Genomic DNA, 22,871 nt, shown 5'->3' on the forward strand with positions numbered 1-22,871 from the left:
TCAGACAATATTTGAGGTGAGGCCGCCCCAGTGCAGAGCAGAGAGGGACAATCCCCCCCTGGCCCAATGGGCCATGCTGGGCCTGGTGTCCCCCAGAACAGGGATGTCCCCCCTGGCTGCCAGGCTGGGCTGACTCAAATCCAGTTTTCCAGCCACCCTGCAACTCAGACTTGAGACCTTCTTGCTCCATGGACTCCTTTGGTCACAGGTTGGGGACAAGGGGCAGTATTGGTTAATATTCACAGTGCATATTTCCTCGTCTATTATAATGACAAATGTGAAAATATTGTCAGAAATAGTTATACAGCATCCTAGTTTGAATTTGCGCATCCTAACTGCAGTCTGTGACGTTTCTCTGTTTAACAAATTGATTTTGAAGTGTGGTCAGTTAAAAAGAGTTTTGTAATCCACAGGAGAGTTGAGAGCCTTGTGCAATATGGTTAGTAGCCATTATTTGCCTTTTCTAAGTTACTGTGTCCCCTTACAATAACTTTATCAAATAAACCACTTAAGAGTATATTTTAAGGATGTTTTCAGTTTAATTATCACTGTTGAAAGACATATCTCCATTAGCTTTGGGCATACATGGCAAAGAAAACTTAATCATGGACTGATTCATTTTATGTAAGTGCTTCTAGTATCAAGATGAGTGAATTCAGGTTAATTGTCCTTTTAGAAAGGCTGAGAGGTAAAATCCTTAAAACTTACTTGGGAATCCTGAGGCAGAGCATCTTCATTTCCACAAGCTGGGGTTCCACTATGGGATGGGGAAGGGACATTCCACAATTAACAGGTTCCCGACTTGCAGCCAGGCTTTTCCCCTTCTGCTTCCCACTGCTGTCCCTGACCCTGCTCCTGGGCTGTGTTTCCCCTGCCCCAACCAGGCTGTGCCTGTGCCCAGCACTGCCCTGGCAGCACACATGAAAAGATGGATTTTCCTTTGAGGGCTGCATTGTCCTGCACTTGTGTGCATTTCAGTGCCTTTGTGAGCTCCCTCCCCACGTAAAAACAGAGCTCCTCTATCCCGGAGCACAAAGACCGAGCTGTTGTGGGAGGAGGAATATCCACCAACCCGTAAATCTTCCCCCTTCTCCTGTTTATTCTCCGGGCCATTCAAGCCCATTTAGCCAATGACCAATTAACTCCACATTCATTGCACATCCTGATGGGCCCGATTTCTCCTATCTAAGGTGGCACAGCCAAATTTCTAAATACTTTCTAGTTGAATGCAGCATTTGGTTTTCCTTGCTCTTTAATTCATGATTCCCAAACTGCCATTCCAGTTATTAAACAAATTGACAGCTTTTTTTCCTTTTCGTCTCTTCATTTTCTCATCAGCAATATTGTAAAATATAGGGAAAGTTTGTACCAAATTGAATTCCTTGTGCATCCAGTTTTTTATTATTGTGAGTAAAACTGTTTAAAGATATTTGTCCTTCAATAATTATTCCACTAGCTGTACATGGCACGTCACTGCATATGGAAATTTACAGGAAGCAGGAGTTTTGCACATTACTTTTCTACGGTAAAAACATGCTGCAAAAGTAATACCTTGTAAAGTAACTCTAATTAGTGAGGAAAACACAATTTTAACTATGATATGGTATTCACTAAATCAAAGCCCACTACAAACTGGAGGGGAGATTCCAATATTAAATGTTAGATCTGAATTATTTACTATAATACAGAGTTATAATGAACATCCCTATGGTATGTGGCTGCATTTTAAATCTAGTTGTGTGGAATTGAGGAGGACTAAGAGCAATAACTCAATGAGAATTGACAAGTCATAAGATTGGAAGTAAATTACATTAATAACTTTATTTTGATACCCCATTCTGGTGCCTGAATTGAATAAAAATTCTATTTTGTGTTAAGTGGCAGGTCTGCAAAGAAACTGTGCATTAACCCCTGATATACATTGCGAGGATTAGGTACTGCATGGGCTTGTGTTCTTAAATAATATATATACAAGGAATGAGTTAAAACCCAAGTGCTAACAGGTAGGTTGTCAAACTTTGCAGCATCTTTTGTGATGCTTCTGTTTCCCTTCTCAGAAATTCTCTGTTTTCACAGTGTTGGGTGGGAGTTTTGCCCGAGAAGGACCAGTGCACACAGGACAGAGGTGTCTCACCTAGCCCTGGTGGCACTTGCTGCTGTGCAGGGAGTCAGTGACACATTCCCATCACTGATGCCTCATTAACTGGGGAGATCCCGCAGTCTGGAAGGAGCAGAGAACCTGATCTGTCCCAGACAATGTGCAATATCATCTGTAATGCTGGGCCACGTTTCTTACCCAGTGAAAAACAACGTTAGAATTAGACATGGTTTTTTATCAGCCACAAATGAGTTAAGCAGTAGGAACAGAACAATTCTAAATGCAGAGAAATATTTACTACTCCAATGTCTGAAGAAATCAGCAGTGATAAAAAGGAAATACCCCAAAGGGAATGCAAAACAGCTTAGTTGGGCTCTGGAAAACAAGTGAGTAGTCTTTAAATTTGCCTCTTTAAACTGGTCCGAATGTTTTTCTGTATTTTTGGGCTCTGGCTTTTGGAGGGGGGGAAAGAATAATGTAAATGCCAAAAGGAGCTGGACAAAAAGTAAGCTTTGTATCCTATCTATGAGAATCAGACGATGTGTGTCATGCAAGTTATTACAGTCCCAGTCTACAGTCTTGCCCTGATGGGAATCAGCTTTGACAGCAGCACAAAGCAGAGGTTTAACTGACAGCACACACAGCACATTTGCGAGTCATAACGCCACAGTTTAATGACTGATGCATGTGGGAAGCTAATTCGGATTTTTTTTCTTGAATGGGATAAATGAGCATCCAGTTAATACCAATCATGAATTCAAGCCATGTGACAAAATTGATGCTACATACCCTGTTCTTGTTTTGCATATTCTGCAAACTGAGCTGCAGGAAAAGAGCCAGGAGAGAAAGTTCATCCTGCTTTCTGACACATCCACCAATTGCAGCTGAATGCATCCAGCTTGCTGCTGTTGTGTTCACAAACTAATTACCCTTTCTCTGTTAAATAGCCTAAGAATTACAAATTGTATGCCTGTTTTGAGAAAAAGTACAGGTTGAACAAGCAGACGTAGTATAAATAAAATATTTATATAAAAATAGTCTCTTACAAAATATACTCTCTTATCCTATGGTTGATTTTTCCAAAAGATGGAATTTTGTCTGGATTTTCTTATTTTTAGACATATTCCAAACAGGATTTTATTAATGTTTCTTTCTTTAATTGAAGAAAAAAAAAAAAAAACAAAACAAAACAAAACGCAAAACTGGTAAAGATCTGTAACCCCTACCACTCCACTTTTGTTCCAGACAACTAGCAGCAAACAGGAGGAAACAAACAAACAAAAACCCCCAAATACAGTGTGTTTGTGTATGTACATATATATAAAGACTCCAGCTTTTGTCCTTAAACATCCAGTACTGTAGAACATATCCTGCAAGTCCAACTAATAGAAATATCCTAGTCAAGAATAATATGTACAGCTCCAGTGTTTCCTTGCTGATCCTACAAAATTATTCCACAAAGAAAGCCAGCTATCTACTTTAATTGCAGAATAGTTCCAGAAAGGTTGGTAAAGTTCTTCTTTTAATTAAATAAATTAATATTAGTTTTATCTGAATAAATTGTTAAATATTGTTATTATTATGCCCAAGTGTCCCAAATCCCTGTGCTAAAATCTGCAGCTCACACACACACACGAGAAAGGCAGATAAAGCAGTGTCTACAGAACCCTTCCACAGTTCTTCTTGCTGCAGCAAGTGCTGTGACGTGGAAAGATGGGCAAGACCAGTAGAAGCTTTTCACGAGTGTGGGAGCCTAAATCTGTGTTATCCACACACTCCCACAGGCAATTCACAGGGAGGCTCTGTCCATCCCATCCTGTGCAAAGCCCTTCTGTAGGGATTTCTCCCCTACCCCTCCCTGCTCCTCGTACACAGAGGTGTTTGAGCACCCCTTTCCCAAACCAAGAGTTGTTGCCAGCCCCAGAGATGCCTCCCTGGCCGGTTCTTTCCGCAAGGCAGCCAGCGCTCCCTCCTCCCGAGGGGCAGGCTCACTGAGGTGATCCTTTCCTCTCTCTTTCATGTCTCTGGTGGCCTAGGGAGGGGTCTGCTTGTTTTTGTTTCTTGGCTGACTTTATAAGAGTCTGAAATGTGTATCCACATGAGCAACGAAACGTGAGGAGAGAAGAGAGGGCTCCGTTGGTGAGCATCTCCTGGGGAGAGCAGCTCTTCCCGCAGTTCCGCTCAGCTCCGTGGAGTGCATGTGCAAATGTATCCAGGCCGGGAGCGGCCGGGGCAGGCTCACTTACAGGTGTACACCTCTGTCCTCTCGCTGCACGTGTTGCATTTCACGTAGCAGCACCAGTGGAACTTGCAGTTGCACTGCCACACCCTGGAGTACTGGTGGGTGTTGTAGCCGCGGCCGCAGCACATGAGGTCACAGCCGTTGGACTGCTGCGCCGTCTTGTTGCACATGCGGCCCTGCGTGCCCACGCTGCCCGTCACTGGGTCCTCCTCGCAGTAGTTGGGGGATTTCTCGATGTACACCAGGTCTGTGTCCATGGGCTTGCGGTACGAAAGGGGCTTCTTGATCTTGAGGAAGGTGGGGCGCTTGTTGCGGCTGGCCCTGACGGGCTCCACCTGCACGGCCTCGTTGTACTTGTCCTTGAGGATGTAGCCCAGCTCCCGGAACTTGGGCAGCGTTGTCCAGCAGGTTTTAGTGGTGCAGGACCCCGAGACCCCGTGGCACTTGCACTCTAACTTCATGTTTTCCTCCAGGATCTGTGGTTAGAAGAACAAAGAAGGATGCATTAATAGCAGGCCTGTCAGAGGGACACTGGCTGGGTGACACTCAGGGATGGGTTTGCTCTGCACTGGGAGCTGCCACCACACACAGGGCACGCTGCTGTCCCAGGCAGCAAATGCTCATCAGTATGACCCAGTCATACTGGGTCAAATGCTCATCAGTATGACCCATCAGCCTGCAGAGCTGATTCCCCTTCTGCGCTGTGAGTTCAGCAGGGAGGATAACTCTGCCTAACTCCACAGCCAAGGGACCAAAGCTGGAATGGGACCCTCCTCAGGCACAGCTTTTCTTCAACAGGATTGCCCAGTGCCCGACACTCTCTTTTTGAAGTTAACAAGCCTCATCTTCCCTTCTGCCTTCACATCCCCTGAAACTCTGTCCCTGTATCTTCTCCTGCTGTTTACCAGCCCAGTCTTTGCCAAATAAAACTGGAGTCCAGCTTAGTCCCTGCTCTGAGTCCTGGGCCCTGCAGCTGACCCCAAGCAGCAGTGACGTTGGGATAACGCAAGCACACACACCTAATTCCAGCAATTAATTTCCCACTGTCTTTTACTTGAAAGAGGCCACAATAATTTTGATGATGAAACTCTGCCTAACCTGGCAGAGCCCAGCACTGGAAAGCCCAGGCAGAGGGATTATCAGGGCTCAGGGAGTGGTCACATCATTTTTCCCCTGAGAAAACCCAGCTGATCCATGCAGCTCCAAACCTGGGCAGCCAGTCAGTGATATGGAAATTGGAATTAACCCTTTGTTACAGCCTCTCCCTTCAGCTTGGGGTGTTTGGAAACAGCAGACACTGTCACTGGCCATTTTCAGCAGAAAACAGCAGCCTGCACTAAAGGAGCCAGGTCCAGCTCTGAGGCTGGACATGTGTGGGGACCTCAGGCCTAAATCCTCACTGTGAGCTGGGGGTGGCAAGGACAGACAGAGCACTGACCCAGAGGAAGGTTCCTGCCTGTGGAACGAGGGTCAGAATTAGATGAACTTTAAAATCTCTTCCTATGCAAATCATTCCGTGGTTCTGTAATTCTTTTGTTCTATGAAATAGCTTTATTTTTATTTTAGTCTAGGAGCACATGTGGTCTGAAGACAGGATCACAACCCGCAAAAGCACAGGTCCAAGCCTTTGACACAAGTGAACTCAGCACATGCTAGGTCACATTTTGTGCTACTGATTTTAAATCAGCTTCTCATGCAAACAATCTAATGACTGCCCTAAAACTCAGATGTGAGAAAATTCCATATTCTGATCTACATCTTAACTTCTGCTCAAGCTTTGGCTTTATCTTGTTATCTTGAGTTTCTCTCTCAGCCACTGCATACTTCTTTTATTGCTCACTCATTCATAAGGCAGGACACTTGGAAGATAGATGAGGAGATGGAAAAGGAGTTATAGCACAGAAACCGGAAAAATAACATAAATTCCTTTAGCCTCATTTGTACCTTTTTAAAAGCTCTCTCTTTTGAAATTGAAACTAGCCAGGGATACATTTCTCAACCCTAATTCAATCACTGCTCTTGTAGAAGGCCTTACCTCCTGGTAAGATGTTCAAACTTGCAACAAAGTATTTCCAATCTGCCACGGGGATCCGCCAAATTGGCTTGGAACATGAACACAAAACACATCATGTGCCACCTACCCAGGCAGGGCTTTGCCCTGAAGTGCAGCTAAGGAGCCTAAATTGCCTTTTGGTTATTTCATTACCATCCCATCTAGAGCCAGCAGGGTCTGAGGGATGGGGCTCCTCAGGAAGGGATGGGGGCTCAGGAAGGGATGGGGCTCCTTGGGAAGGGATGGGGCTCCTTGGGAAGGGATGGGGGCTCAGGAAGGGATGGGGCTCCTTGGGAAGGGATGGGAGCTCCTTGGGAAGGGATGGGGCTCCTTGGGAAGGGATGGGGCTCAGGAAGGGATGGGGGCTCAGGAAGGGATGGGGCTCCTTGGGAAGGGATGGGGCTCCTCAGGAAGGGATGAGGCTCCTCAGGAAGAATGGAGGCTCCTCGAGAAGGGATGGGAGCTCCTCGGGGTGGCCTCATGCCCTGGGCTGGGCTCCTGCCCCAGCCCCAGCCAGGCCCTGCTCTGCAGCTCTCAGCCAAGCCTGGCCAAAGGCACTCAGGGTTAAAAGGGCTTTTGAACAGAAGTTTGAGCAACACCAGCTGAGCCCCAGTGCTAGGGGTCCTTCCTAGAGGTCCAAAAACACCTGGAAGGGGATGGGAAGGAGCTCATGGGTGAGAAAGTTCTGCTTTATTGTTCTCTCTCCCATTTATTGTTTCTGTATTTTCCTAAGGTTTACTGGCTCCCTCTCCCTTTCTCTCTGCGCTTGTCAGAGGTGCCAGAGCTTCCAAACTCTCTGCTGGAATCTCTCTGGCACATCTGCCTCATTTGTGTCCCCTGCCCTCTGCAGCTCAGCTGTCCCCTCCAGCCCTGCCTCCTCTAACCCATCCTCTCCACCTGTGGCTCACAACCCCTTTTGTTCCTTCTGTCCTTGCACACAAATCCATCCTCCTCTTTGGGCTTTCAGGGCCATGTCCTGCAAATTCAGCAAGGCTCAATTGGCTCCACAGCCTGTACAAATGAGGCTGCATGGGACTTGAACTGTCTGGCCTCAGCAAAAGCAAACCCTGCAGTGGTGATTTGATGGTTCTGTTGTACTCTGATAGCAGGTGCTTGGACTATTTGTTTTACATTAAAATATGTGCATGGTGGTATTTTAATACTATTATATTATTCCAGTACCCTCTGATGAATCAGTGCCTGTAATGTGGGATTCTTTGGGTAGGGACACAGACCAGTCTTTTCCTTGGTTTCTGTGAGCCAAAAGCAGCGCCCTTCCATTAAAAACTTTGCCTGTGTTAAAACCAGAAAGCATTCTTCACCTTTTATTTCAGGATTTGTTTCTTTGAAGGAATTATCCAGCAGCTCATACTTTTTACGTCAGATTTAAACTTTAGGTGTGTTACAGATTGACTTTTCCTAAAATGTAAGAGCATGGAGTTCACAAAATTTCAGACCCCATTTTTCTTACCAAATGACCATATCCAGCTCCACCAGCCATGGGAAGTAAATCTGTATGCACCAGTGGGTGCTCTGAACTGGATCAAATACAGACAAAGAGCTGGAGTTCTTTTAGCTTTGTCCACTTTTTCTTTGAGCTTCTACAGCAAACTGTCAGTACTTGTTTCTCCCTCTGTCTCCCTTTGCCATTTGCCTCTGGGAAATAGTTTGTGTGGGGAGAGCTGGGCTGGCTCTCCCTGCTGATGTTATCTCCAGATGCAGCACCTTTGGGCACTGCTACTGGGAGCACAACGTGTTTGCTCTCCCTCTTTAGCTTTGCAGGGAATGTGTGGGGTTGGCCATGGGAGGGTGGCAGCAGCAGCCCAGGAGCTGCAGGGGCTGTTCCAGCTCCATGGTCCAGGAGCCTGGTGGGGCTGTTCCAGCTCCATGGCCCTGCAGCCTGGTGGGGCTGTTCCAGCTCCATGTGACCCTGCAGCCTGGTGGGGCTGTTCCAGCTCCATGGCCTTGCAGCCTGGTGGGGCTGTTCCAGCTCCATGGCCTTGCAGCCTGGTGGGGCTGTTCCAGCTCCATGTGGCCCTGCAGCCTGGTGGGGCTGTTCCAGCTCCATGGTCCAGGAGCCTGGTGGGGCTGTTCCAGCTCCATGGTCCAGGAGCCTGGTGGGGCTGTTCCAGCTCCATGTGGCCCTGCAGCCTGGTGGGGCTGTTCCAGCTCCATGGCCCTGCAGCCTGGTGGGGCTGTTCCAGCTCCATGGCCCTGCAGCCTGGTGGGGCTGTTCCAGCTCCATGGTTCTGGAGCCTGGTGGGGCTGTTCCAGCTCCATGTGACCCTGCAGCCTGGTGGGGCTGTTCCAGCTCCATGGCCCTGCAGCCTGGTGGGGCTGTTCCAGCTCTGTGACCCTGCAGCCTGGTGGGGCTGTTCCAGCTCCATGTGGCCCTGCAGCCTGGTGGGGCTGTTCCAGCTCTGTGACCCTGCAGCCTGGTGGGGCTGTTCCAGCTCCATGGCCTTGCAGCCTGGCTGGGGCTGTTCCAGTTCCATGGCCCTGCAGCCTGGTGGGGCTGTTCCAGCTCTGTGGCCCTGCAGCCTGGTGGGGCTGTTCCAGCTGTTCCAGGCTCAGCCAGGGCTGTCCCACCCTGCTGGGGGCCCATGGAGAGCTGGTTCTGTGCCTGGCATGCTCAGACACAGCACTCACACCGACATAGGGCTTTTCCCAGCCCAGAGTCTGTCCCCAGTCCCTCAGTGGTGTCAGTCTGTCCCCAGTCCTGGGCTCCCAGCACCAAAGCAGCTGAGCTCCCCAAGGACTCCACACGTGGGGTCAGGGACTGCCCAGCCCCAGCTCAGCCAGAGCTGTGCAGCCCTTGATGCCAAAGCTGTGCTCAAGGACCTACACCTCAAATCTGGAGATCATCCCACCTCCAGCTCACCCCCCCTCCAGCAGGATTCCCAAGGGATCAGTGCAGGGCCAGGCACCCTGCAGTGCTGCAGCCGGAATAACCCCAGCCCAGGCTGCATCTGCAGCCCAGGTAATCCGTAATTAGTGAGATACTGGCTCCTGCCCACCAAGGCCATGGTCTTGCCTAATTTTGCCTGACATCAGACTGCCTGGGTCAGGCAATTACTGTCTCCTGCAAATGTCTGCACACACACCTTCACTAAAGGTCAAGGAAAGTGTAAGTATTGGAAAATTAGTGAGATTTTCACTCCAGAGAAGAATATGGCAGGGCTTGGAGAGGGCCATGGGGAGATGCCTCTTTCAGCTGGTGGAAGGTGAGGACTGGTGATTGATATTATTACAGAGGCAATTGTAGCTCCTTAAATAAGACAAAGCTCCTCAAACTTTGGGAATAATGTTGAGATACATTTGTTTTGCTATTGGAAAGATTCATTGAATAAAAAGGATGCTTTAAGCTAATAAAATAAAGCCATGTCTTATTTAGTCTTTCACCAAAAGAACGTGAGAACCAACTCATGTGCAGAGTGAGCCCAGGAACTGGAAAGGGCACTGGGTGGATGTGTAGCACTGACTGGACAGACAGCAAAAGGACCATGTCTCTTAAAGTTATTGGGAAGTGTCTCTGCCACATGTTTTATCCAAGTGTGAGATTAATCTCAAAAGGATGCTACTGCTTAAGTAACTTGCAAGACTGGTCTAGCACCAAAGCTCTGAAATCTGAGGGCAGTACAAGTTATACCTAGTGCTTTTTGATTGGGAAAAAGAAAGAACAAGAGAGACTACAAAAAAAGAAACCCTGCTGTCAGAGACTAATCCTATGGAATCTTTAAGAAATTGAGAAACTGTGTAAAAGCCACTCAAATGCAAGTTTAAAATTAGCAAAGGCATACTTAAACAGGAAAGATGGAAAATATTCCCATCAGTGGATGGCCACTAGTTATGACTACTGAGCTGCTATCAGATGTCTTCTGTAGGAGCACATTTTGCACTAACTCCTCTGGCAAACTGACTGGGATGAGCTTGGAAAGGATTGTGTCCCACAGAGTGACTCATTCCAGACAGGCTTTGACACCTCACTTGAACATTTTATGAAGATCTTATTAAGCACAGCCAAAAGATGGTTTTTCTCATCTTTTTGATAAGTAAATCCGTGCAACAGAATATCTGAAGTCAGTATCAAACAACTTTGCTCCAGAACACCACGAGCTGTGACTATCCCAGAAATCCTGCTACCCCAGGCAGGCTGAACCCTTTTCCTCATGACAAGAATTTTTGTGTTTTAAATAAAAAATGAGCAGGGAATCACCACAGCACGTGACCTACATCAATCAAACCACCTTTGCACTTTCCTTGGAATTGGTGTCTCAGGAAAATTGGGCAACCTGCTGGTCTGAGGGCTGGTTATGCAGGGAGCATTCTGATAAATAACACCCTGCTGCAAACACCACAGCTGGCTGGGATTTCACCACCATCTACCTTCACTAAGGGATATCCTCTTTTAAGGAGCAGAAAAACTTTTTCCAGATTTGAAGTCATGACACCCTGAAAAATGAAGGCTTCAGAAATTTTATACTCTCATAAGTTCAATCTTTTTTTGTCCTATTTCTGACCTTTCTCTATGCCACCCAAAGAAGGAGATTCCTTTCATTTCTCGTGTGCCCTTTACAGGATTTCATATTTATTTTTGTACTTTCTGCCTGAAATATTAGTTGCCCTTTACTTCATCTTTATAAAAAAAATGATCACATGCCGGAATTATCTTTGAAAAGCAGCTTCTGTTTTCCCAGTGTGTCAAAGAAGTAAAGAACAAGTATTAGTGAGACTTTCTGCATGGTCACAGTGCTCACACAATGCTGCCAGCACGTGCAAACAGAATGAGATGTGATCCTCTCTCCCTGGGCAAGTTGTGTTGTTTAAATCACAGAGCTGGAGCCCTTCAGCCACTGCCTAACACTGAGCAGAATAGCAAATGAACAAGAGCAGGATCAGTAAAAGCTGAGAGGAATGCAGCAAAAAATATTTTCTCCTGCATATTTTTCTTATACTTCTGATAACCTCTGTGACTTGCTGTAGACTAAATCAATTTGTCACCACTTCTGGGTCCAGAAAGTAAATTTCACAGAATGCTTTTATAGTTGTTATTTCTGAAGAATAGCTGAACTTGGGACACAAAGGACATAACTGGTTTCAAAAGGTGAGATTTAATTGGATGGATTCTCACACCACCTAATTAATGCTCTTCTCAAACATAAGGCCTGGCCCTTGCCTTTTCTCGAGCTGTAGGAGCTGCTCTGTGCAATAAAACAAGGTGTCACAAAACCTCAGGGCCACAGAAACATTTAGGGGAGAAAGCCTCCCACACCATCCAGTCCAAGGATCCTCATCTTGTCCCCAGCCCAGAGCCTGAGTGCCACATCCAGAGTGGCCTTGGACACCTCCAGGGATGGGGACTCCATCCCTCCCTGGGCAGCCCCTGCTGGTGTTTAACAATGCCATCCATGAAGAAATTCCTCCTGAGAATTCAATTCTTCCTCAGCTTTCTGGCACTGAGGGGTCCTTCTAGGAGAGCACCCTATCTGTGGCTGTGCCTGTGGCTCGGGCTCTGAGCCTGCCCAGCCCTCAGGAGTTTGCTCTGCAAACCTGATCACACTTTATGGAAGCCAAATGAGGCTCTAGAGTTTGAGTTTGCCTCCATCAGGGTCCTGCCTGCTGAGGTAGAGGCCATGATGTGGCAGCCCCTGATGCTGACAGCTCAGCATCTGTAGGGGTTTGAGAGGAGTGACACCCCCAAAATCCCCTGTGCCCCTGGGGTGCCCCTCCTGCCTCAGGTGTCTCCAGGTGCTTCCTCTCCTCTCCCTCTCCCTCTCCCTGTATCTGATAACAGCTGCAGGACCCTGGGACCCCTCTCCTTCTCAGCTCTGTCCCATTCCAGCTCTCCCCAGACAGGAAGGACCTGCACTCTCATCTCTCTTTGGCCATCAAAATGCAAATCAAAGCCATTAATGCCCAGCTGGAGCCTCAGGTTGGGTTTCCCATGCTTTGCAAAGTTCCTGTTTTCTCTGTTTTCAGTGGTGCATTCAGTGCAAAACCTCCTCACCCACCCTTTCACAGGAAATGCTGTAAGAAAACTACAAATTTCAGCTGCAAATTTCCAAATTAATGCTTAGGTAGGTTTCACATCAGGACAGAGTCTGAGAGCAGCCTTTTCCCAGTATCTGTTGGATGTAGCTGGGAAATGGGGGATCCTGGTGTGGCACTTTGTGCTTTCTCAGCTGCTGATGACAAAGGCTCACGATTTGAAAGGTGGCCTGGCAGTTTATTGAGGGGTCACTGCTGTTCTGGATCCTGGGTACAGCTGCCTGAAGCACCATTTGCCTTTTGGTTCTGAGGGGTTTTCTATTTAAAAGAAAGGCAAATATTTTAACAGAAAAAAATGGAAATAATTTGAAAACGTAACTCTCAATGGGTTGGATAAACGACTTGTTTTTGAAAAGTAACTCTTGTGAGACACATTATCACCTAGATTAGACTGGATCAATGCAGTGCCAAGTAAGTGTCATCATGTAGGAAGTTTGAAGATCTGTCATAAAAAGGAACTTGGAAAAAATATTTCCGAAAAAAATCTGATTTCTTTTAATGTAATTTCACTTGTTATTATTAGAATATAGCTGAATTGTCTTAAAGACATTAAACATGTGATTTTATATTCTATAATTAAATGAAAATGGGATTTCCTAGCCCCTTACTGAAATGGGATTGTGAGATTAAGTGAAAATTTATCTAGGATCATTACTTGCTGCTGTCCAAGCAAAACTGACACTGTGGACATGATGGATTTTAGCTTGTGAAATACTGAACAGTCTTGTTGTCTGGCCCACCTGAGCACTTTGTAGGATGAAGCTGAAATAGGCTGGAATGGGGGTGGTGGCACAGAATTACAGATAGAGTTGTTGGTTATGTTATCTAGCTTTCCTTCCTATCACTACATAAGTTTTCCACAGTACATATCTTCCTTTCCAAAAAGATACTGGATAGAAGGTTCATGCCAGAAGTGAATAAAAGATGATGATTGAAGAGTTTTGGAAATGAAGAAACAGCATGGTGCTCACTGACACTAAGACACTAAGTTTAGAAAGAAAATGAGGCAGCAATTTTTCTGCCCTTTGACATGCTACCCACATAACATTTCTTCTTAGGTCATATGTTCCTCCCTTACATTCTGGTCACCAATTAAAAATCACCCTAAAAGACTGATACTTCCAATCAGGATTCTCTAAAATAGTGATCTGTGTGGTAATTTGCTATGTATTTAAAACGTCATGGATGTCCATTGTTAAAAACATCATTTTCCTTAATCCCTGCTTCACCCCACAAGCTCACCCCTGCAGTCAATGGATGGATCAGGACAGTGAAGTCAGTGAAAGCCAAGCTAAGCCGTGTCTGCTGGCCCTGATCCCTTCAAAGCCAATGCAATCTTTGCAGCATCCTACACCCAGAGTGTCTGCTCAAAGTTCTCATCTGGGGACAGTGATCTTCCCCCATTCTCTGGGCCTCTGAACTAAGATGGCATTAAGAAGCTAATTGTGCCTGTAGCTTATGTTTTAGCATGATATTTGTGAAGAAATGGGAAACACCCCCAGGTAAGAGGAGCTGAATTTAATTATGTTCCTCAGTTTGGGTACACATGAGTTAAACTCTTGGGGTTATTCAGACAAGGACGTCGCTGCTGCCCCTTGCTTTGGGTTTTGTCATGGAGCCTGAGTCATTCTGCACATAAAAACCATGCAGGGAAAACAAGAAATGACACAACTGGAATTTGTCCTCATCACAGTGGATTCACAGGGAGAGGAATGACCCAGGCCTGACTCATCCCCTGAAATTCACCTTCTGTGGGACCCTCCCCAGTGGAGGGGAAGCTCTCCAGGGAAGTGGTGCTGGCAGTAAAGGATTGTGTATAAAGAGCTGGGAGCCACCAGGTAGAGCATTTTGACAAATGCTGAAGTTGTCGAGAGGAAAGTTTCCAAAGAGTGATGGAAACCAAGAGAGCAGCCTGGCTGGTTCCAGACAAGTAATCAGGAAACACCTCTTGTGCTAAACTAACAAAACCAGGTACTGGCAGGAGTATGAGCAGCAGAATATTATCACTTCATATTGCTTCCAAACATTTTCAACCAATAGCCACACACAGTTAATTATAGGATCATTTGGTTGCATACCAAACTGTGAGAGTTAACCCTAGGGTACCCAGCAGATGATACTACAGAGGACATTATTCAGGATGCTGAAAAATGTTTATAAATTTTAGTTCTCCAAGACAGTACTTTTAGTTGAAAGGGATGTTTTTCCTTTCTACTGGCCTTTTTAGGTAATGTCAAAGTAATTCTCCATCAATTTTGCAGTACTGCCTTTATAAAAACACAAAGTTTCTTACCTCAACTTCTTCATTAAATCCTTTGGTCTAGAACAAAACATGAGCTATGCTTGTATTTGATCCAGAGACATATTTAAACTTCAGTCCTAACACTGTTCACAGCTCAGTAAATGGCACTGGAGAGGCACCCATGGCCTGCTTTGCCTACCTGCCATTTGTTGATCTGGGTAGAGCACCTGAGCTACCTCACCCCCAGTCCCATTCCTTTCCTTCTCCCAGCCCCACTGCTCTCCAGGGATAACACCTGGAGATAGCAGGGATAACCTGGGCTGTGGCACAGGCTCCAAGCCCATTGCCACGGGTGCTTGTACCCTGGGTGGGATCTCACCAGATTGGCACATCAAGCCACAGCTGCTCAGGGAAGTGAGAGCCATTCCTGTTAGTTTAAAAGAAATGTCTCATTATTCCTCCAAATAATCTCCATGCAATTATGTTAGTTATTGGAAAGCAGAAGCTGGATCACAATGACAGAATGTATATTGTGCACAGACTTCCACACATTTTGTGTTTACAATTCAAAATACTCATGTTATCATAAAGTAACATGATTTTGGTGTTAATTGTAATATTACAAAGATGACTTTCTAATTAAGTTTAATCCATAAGTGCTTTCCCCCTCCTGCTGCAGTTGGGGCACTAGGTCCACACTTCCACGTTTTCAGATAGCTCCCACTTCTCAGAGATAAGATCCTACCAGCAGAGCCTCTCTCTGCAACCCCACAGCTGCCAAGAGCAGCACGCCCAGACCCAGGCCAAGAATTTTAACAGGGATCTTCTGGACTGTTAGCAATGAAAATTTGCTCCTATGCAGAAGAAAGTGGAATTTCCTAAATTTATGTGTAATGCTGAGTGCAGCCTAAGCACAGGGTGCCCAGGGGAGCTGTGGCTGCCCCTGGAAGTGTCCAAGGCCAGGCTGGGACTGGGTGGGTTTAAGGTCCTTTCCAACCCCAACCACCCTGTGATTCTGTGATTGCACCATTTTGAGCAACAGTTGAAGCTTTTGTCTTACAAAGGAATCACATGCTAACAGAATTCACTTGAGGTGTGCTGTGTGGTTGGATGGGGTTCCCTGAGCCAGCTCACCCTGACACCACCAGTGCTGCTGATTTTCCTGACTGATCTCTCTGCTCACCACTCATGCACGAGTTCAGCAGCAGCAGCAGCCTACAATGCCATTGATGGTTCCTCTTTATAAGCCATGCACAAGTGAGTCTTCACCTTGAGATGGATGTTTTTAACAAAGGGTTAACCAGTTGCTCCAGGTCTCCAGTTCAGAAGGCCACAAGATGCCTGTAACAGAGCTAAACACCAGTCCCACCAGTACATGAAGCATCAGCTGAAGAAACCATGCATGTCCATAGTGCACCTTCAGTGTATTAATCTGATCTCAATTTTATAAATCTCTCATTAAGGTACCTTAATATAAAGCAGAAGTCTGTTGGATCAAATTAAACAAATATTTTAATGCTAAGGTATTCCTTAGCATAGTTATTCAAATCTACAGTTTTCTAGAAAATATTTTAGGACTTTGACTACACCTTTCAGTCTAAATTTGCACGAAGTATAGCAAGGCAGACTTCTCAGGCTGATTCCCTGGGAAAGCAAAGCCTAAGCACTCACTTGGTGTCTGGCTTCCTTCTGCCTTCTCATTTCCCACTGGAAATTTCAAAGTAAATTCAGCTAAATATGACAAAGTGTAGATATATTGAAAGAAACTCCTGTGAAGTCTTAATCCATGTTTTTTGGATACATTCTCTTGACTCCTTGTTGCACTTCTTTATTTACAGCCTATTGTGCCCTCTCGATGGTTATTTGTTCCATGCTTGCAGGGTTTATCCACCCAAACACAACAGTGTGTTCTGGGGCTCAGGAACATCTCCTGGGGGAGCAGCTCTGTCCCAGGGTGTGTGGCTGTCCCTTAACTGTGGGTGGGCTCATTTTTGGTACAGGATCTGGAATGCTGTAGGCAAGGCTGGTTCCCTCAGGGCAGGCACCAGCCTGCTCCCAGGAGAGTCTGGCTGGAGCTCCAGGATGGAGCTGCCTCACATCTGGGCTCCAGCCCATGCCATGGCATTCCTGCTGCTTGGCCCAGGGACACCCTTTAGGTGCAGCTGCCTTTCAAGTACCAGAAGGCTTGGGCTGCTTTCAATAACCAGCACTAATTCAAATGGATGCTGGTGCCTTCTGGCACTAACTGGGCATGAGAGCCAAGCATCCTCCCTGCAGTTCCTTGAAACCTTTCTGTCCTTCCATAGCTCAGTTCTGCATCCTGCCAGTACCAACAGGCCTTGACTGTGTCCTTGGACTAAAAGGTTGTTTTTCATTCATTGATTTTTTAAATTGTTTACTTCAACATACCTGGAAACTCTTTCCATTAAAGCAAAAGTTGGTTCCATTTGTACAGCACATGCTGGCAATTATTTCTCTTGGTGAGCATTCAGGGCTTCATGAGCTCAGAGTTTTCTGCCATCACATGTTAATGACAAGGTTTGAACCAAACCTTGGTTTAACTTTCAGTTTTACCAAAACCTCTGTTGAGTTACAGGCTTAGCTCAGGCAACTGAGATCATGTTCCTGACTCATCACTGAGGCTCCTGGAAATGTTCCTGGAGATACTTTCAGCTCAGGCTCAGGAGATCTGGGCTGTAACTGCAGAGGATTCCAGTTTCACACAGCATGGAGCAGAGATCCTGCCCCACATCCGAGTCTTGGCTTTGATTTGTCAGAGATTTAGTGAATGAGGCTGCACACTGGGAGATCTCCACCAGAATTTGGTGAACACTTCATGTATAAACACAGACTGATTCTGCATTAAAAGTGGTCTCAGTGAACTGGCCTAACCATTGGTTTCCTGCTGACTTGGCCAATACCAATCTTCTTTGAGTTTTGCTAAAGTGTGGGTATGGAAGATCCCAATATCAGGCAAGGAAATCAGTCTTGGAAGAAACAGAACAGTTCTCAACCACTGTTTCTGAAATTTTTTCAAAAACTTGGGCCAAAATTCAGGTATGAAGCTCAAAAATCTTGGATTCTGATCTCAACAAAACATCAAGGAGCACAGGCTAATAAAAACATTACAAGACAGGACAGCCAAGCTCATAGGTCACAGTTAAGGTTAACAGGTGCTGGTTTTTTTCTCACAACTTTTCATAGAGTTACAGAATGGCTGGAAGAGACCTTGAAGCCCATCCTGTTCCAGCCTCTCAGGCTTTTTTTTTCCATGACCAGGGTAAGTTTTACAACCCCCAAACACAGCAGGAATCTGCTGTGGGAAGATTGTGCTGTGTGAAGGCTGCATATGCTTCAAATCATTAATGTTTTGTTCTGCAACAGGAGAGACAACAAGGACTCTATCAAGGCTCCAAAGGTGCTGAAAAGCCTGAGAGAAGTGAATAATCTACACAGTACCTATTTTGGTCAAGCTGATATTCCCCTCTGAGCACTGAATGACAAGCATGGTCCTATGGGAAGCGTTGCTAACTGTCCAAAGAGAAAGGCCAGATTAAATCAGAAATTGTCCAGAAACCTGTGACCCAGCCAGTGGCTTTGCTGAGCAAATTAATCACCAAAGCAAGCATCTGATTATTGCCATAATAGAAAGGTGCCCCCTATTAAATTTGGAATTTGAGATCTCTGTTATTTATGAAGAGAGGCTGGCCCTCAGTCCCAGCTCTCTGTCAGCAGTATGACAGACTGTCAGCTCCAGGAATCACACACATGAAATGCATGTTTTGCTCATAATGCCAGAATCCTCTAAAACTGCAACTCCAGGCAAGTGATAGCATTTATCATTCCCTAATCTCCAGTGTAAATCAGGAATTCAGTTTTCAACCACATGAGATATAGGAGGGAGCTGAAAGCCAAAATACAGGTAGGACCATGTATCACCATTTCTGATTAGATGAAAGTGGAGGACAAGTGGAATGAAAATTCATTTTTGTGGATTACAGTTCTTGTGCAGTCCAATTCCCTCTCATAATTTAGACCAACATTAATGCTTCCTTTATCTTACTCTGGGCTGTTGAGAAGATGCAGAGCTTGTCTGTCAAGCTCAGACTTGCTTTAAGACTATTATCTAAAAAGTAGGAAAGCCATAAATAGTGCTTTGATCCTTTCAAACACAAACAAAATGCTCTAAGGCTGCAAGGGATGTGTATTTCTTTTCACACCTAGGAGGCTGCCCAGCAGAGCCTTGGGATGGAGCTGGATGGGATTTTGGAAGCACTCAGCTGCACCCTGTGCTCCCACCAGCCTCAATGGGAGCTTTCCCATTCAGTGAACTGGATTTTCTCCAAGCTCAGAGCTTGGCCTTTCTGGGAATCCTGCTGCCCCAGCCAACGAAGCTGCCAGGATAGACCTTGTGGCATTTAAGGCTCCTTTTCTAATTGCACTGAAGTACAGCTGGGGTGCCAGGCCCTGGGGCCAGAGTGCTTGGAGGGAAGGCAGGCACTGAGCACTGGGTGTACCTTGGATGGATGGAACTGGGTCTGGGTCCTTGGGTGGACACCCCTCTTTGCCTCCACAGCCACATCAGAGGTTTGCCAGAAGATACTTTTACACATTCTGTCTGGTCACAGTGAGGCACAAGCCCTGTGTGTAAACCTTCTCCTCAACATTCTCTGTCTGCCTGGTTTTAATCTAGGCCAAATATTGTACCAGGAGAGCTCCCAGGAGAGCTCCCAGGAGACCCTCCATAGGCACATCTGCTGCACCCAGCACCAGGTTTCCTGGGCTTGTGGAGCCATTTTTTTCTCTATTAATACTCCTGCTCTGTGAGTGGGAGTGCTGTGTGCTGTCCTGGCTGAGCAGGGCTTGCAGGATGTTTTGGGCATGGCTGTCTCCAGCACAGGGGTGCCATGGGCAGGCTGCAGCTCAAGATCTGCCAACCTCCCCTGTCACAGCCCTGACAGTGACAGTGGGGTCTGGCAGAATTGTCACTGCCACTATCACCAAGGGGCACCATTCAGCTGAGTGTTTGAGGAGCATCCCTAACATCAAGAATAGGGGTTTCTGAAAAGGAAAATGAGGAACATTTCTGTGCCCATGCCAGAAAAACCAAACCAAACCAAATTAAAAACCAAACCAAAACAAAAAAATCCCACCACAAACAAAAACACATTGGAAAATGTGAAGTGCAATTGCAAAGGCACTGCTAAATCCCGAACTCCAGGGAATGTGGCTGTGCTGCTGGTACTCCAATATCCTTTGATTGCTGGTGCTAGGAGTGTCAGGGCAGCCTCTCCCAGTCCTGCTTGGCTCAAAGCTGCTCTCTGAGACTCTCTGGAGTCTTCAGCAACTGTGAGCAGCTCCAGACACTGGAGCTTTATTCTGGTGGGTGCCATGAGAGCAGTTCCTGCTGATGGAGGGGCAGCAGGGCAGGTGTGGCTCTCTCAGGCAGCTGGGCTGTGTGCAGGCACTGCAGGGGCTGGCTTACAGCAGCCACATCCCTCTGGAAGGCATCTCCTGGCTCCTCTGTGCCTCTGTGTCCCCCTGGCACCCAGCTGTGCCTGCCAAGCAACCAGCATCCCTGGTCATCTTTGGGAGCAGAGCTCCTGCCAGGAGCTGCTGGAATGCTGGGGTCCCTCTGCAAGACTGGTCTATCCCAGGCAGGGCCACTCCAGTGGGGCTGCAAGCCCACAAGCTGCACTCCCCTTTCACTGCATCTCTTCATGTGCTTTAAGATTTAGCTCAGGCAGAACTATTACATCTCCAGAATTTCAGGCCTATATTCAGAAAAATAGAAATATTATATTGTTTGGCAGCCTCTTTTATCAGCCCTGTCTTTTTCCTAACACGATGCTCACAGCTTTTTAAGTCATTCATCTGCAGGAGGTTGTGTTCTGTGCTGCTGCTGGTAGTCAGGTGAAAGGGTAGTTAAAGAAAAAGGTATTTTGAGAGAGGTAGAAATAGCTGTCCCCTCCAGAGACAGTTAATTGCAGTGGTGATTGCACACCCCACAAGAAGAGGAACATGTTCAGAAAGTGTCATGGCAGCAATGTCCTCCTGAGGTCAGAGAAGCAGCAAGTAAAGAGTCCCATAAGTGTGGCTTCCCAGGACAGCTCGGGAGAGGCCCTGAGCTCCCTGCTTTCCTAATGCCACTGTGTCACTTCAGCCTTGCTGCAGGTTTTTACAGGAGAAAACATTAAACACGCCAGTCTGTTGTGATCCCTGCATGATCCATGTCAGGAACACCTCCTGGGTGCTCCCAGCTTTGCTTGCTGTTTGCAGCAGCTCTGTCAGGCACATCCTCCACATCCCCCAGGAGCCTCCCCTTTTTTTGAAGGGGAAATCTGAAATACTCCTGATGCAGAGCATGGAGAGACATTGCAAAGTTAGTGCACCTACACATGCCTCCAAAGAGAAATGCTGAATAAAAATCCACCTTGATGTGCTCTTGAAGGCAAAAGCCTTCTAAATGCAGCCTGTGCCCATGATTTATAACAATGACTCATAATATTGCATTATACTTAATATGATGTAACGCTGATGCAAGATGCCATTTGTGGAATTTCAATGTCACAGGGAAAAAGAGAGGAGAGAGCAGTCTGGTCATGTACCTTGCCATGCTGTCAGAATGAAATGCTTACAGCCAGAATGTGTAGAGCCTTTCAGTATCTACTTTGTTATTTTTTAGCAGGATAACCTGGAGAATAACATTTCTGTTTCCTGGAGTATAAATATTTCTCAGACATACATTATTGTGTTACTTACAGTAATTTAATCAACTTCATATTTGAGAAGACAAATTTGCTAACAGACAATTCAGTCTTGCAATTATACCCCCTCACATGGAAGTTTGCAGGGCAAATAAGGATTATGCCTTTAAATTAATTGAAGCTTTATCTCCCTTTTCTGACCCAGCTGTTATGAATTCTCCTCCTGTTCTCACTGTACTGCTTGCTCCTTCCTGCAGTGAATCAGCACTTCAGGAAACACTAATTCAAAGAGGAAAGACACCCTAAACTCTGCTTCTGAAGGTCAGGAATCGCTGCTCTCCAGCAGGTTTGACAAATGAGGTGAGGCTCTGGGGCTGCTCAGGGCCACTTTGGGGGGGTGTTGGTGACCCCTGCTCAGAATTCTGCCCCTGCCCTTCCAGCAGCCCGAGGAACTTGTGCTACACAAGTGAGTCCTGCTGGATTGTCCCCAGACAGACAAACAGAGTCAGAGCCTGTCCTTCAGCGTGGGGAAAGCTGGCCCTGGCTGCAGGAGCCATGGGCAGCCCTGGCTGCATTTGTGGTGGGAGCAGCTGGGAATGGCTCCTGTCCCCCCTCTGCTCCCAGGGCTGCTCCTGGCTGCATCCTGGGCGTGCCCGGGGGTTTCCAGCACTGCACGATCCGAGCTGTTCAGCGGAGGAACAGGGATGTTCTCTACCCCTGACCTTTGAAATCCTCCACATCTGACACCCTTGGTTGTCTCATTTCCAGCAAGAGCTGACAGATTGAGGAATTACAGAGTATCCTGAGCTGGAAGGGACCCTCAGGGATCACCCAGTCCACCCTGGCCCTGCAGAGACATCCAACAATCCCACCCTGGGCATCCCTGAGAGCCTTGTCCCAAGGCTCCTGGAGCTCAGGCAGCCCTGGGGCTGTGCCCATTCCCTGGATAACTGTACCCCTGCTCTGACAGAGCTGTGTGTTCAGGATGTTCAGAGGCTGCTGCTGGCACCCCAGGGAGCACTGAGACATTGCCTGGGTAAAACAGGACTGTGAGAGGCTGGAAAGCCTTGACCTGAGGTCTCCCCAAATCCTGGATCAGGCTTTTCCTGGTGGTTCTCTGTGGGTTCATACCCTGCAGACCCTTCTGTGCCCAGTGCTCCCACTAAGCCCAGCAGAACATTCTCACCCACTGAGACAGAATGGATGATTTTATCAGGGGTTCTCAAGAAGACAATTCGATATTGATGGATCTGTGCTTTCTAGAGTGCATCCTGAACCACGTGCATCAGGTGTCACCTTGAAGAAGGACCCTGTCACAGGTGAGGACCAGGTGAGTGGACACAGCACAGTTTCACATTGCAAGCCAAAGAAGTAGAAAGGACTGAATTTTGAACAGCATTGCAATGCCTACAGGTGCTGGTAAGAAATCAATAAGAATTGATTTATTTTTGGAAGCCTGGTAGGTGCCAGTCTGTCTCCCA

General features: G+C 46.7%; 1 protein-coding gene across 1 annotated transcript in view; it reads right to left on the reverse strand.

Annotated features, from left to right (window-relative positions):
• Nucleotides 1-3,399: 3,399 nt before the first annotated feature.
• The window catches only part of WNT7A (Wnt family member 7A), a 34,430-nt gene continuing 14,958 nt past the window's right edge, over nucleotides 3,400-22,871 (reverse strand). The window contains exon 4 of the mRNA XM_066557889.1: nucleotides 3,400-4,816. Within this exon, the coding sequence (XP_066413986.1) occupies nucleotides 4,337-4,816 (480 nt within the window). The 3' untranslated portion in view covers nucleotides 3,400-4,336. The remainder of the gene's footprint in view (nucleotides 4,817-22,871) is intronic.

This window comes from Molothrus aeneus, chromosome 12 (genome assembly GCF_037042795.1).
Source record: "Molothrus aeneus isolate 106 chromosome 12, BPBGC_Maene_1.0, whole genome shotgun sequence".
NCBI classification, from domain to species: domain Eukaryota; kingdom Metazoa; phylum Chordata; class Aves; order Passeriformes; family Icteridae; genus Molothrus; species Molothrus aeneus.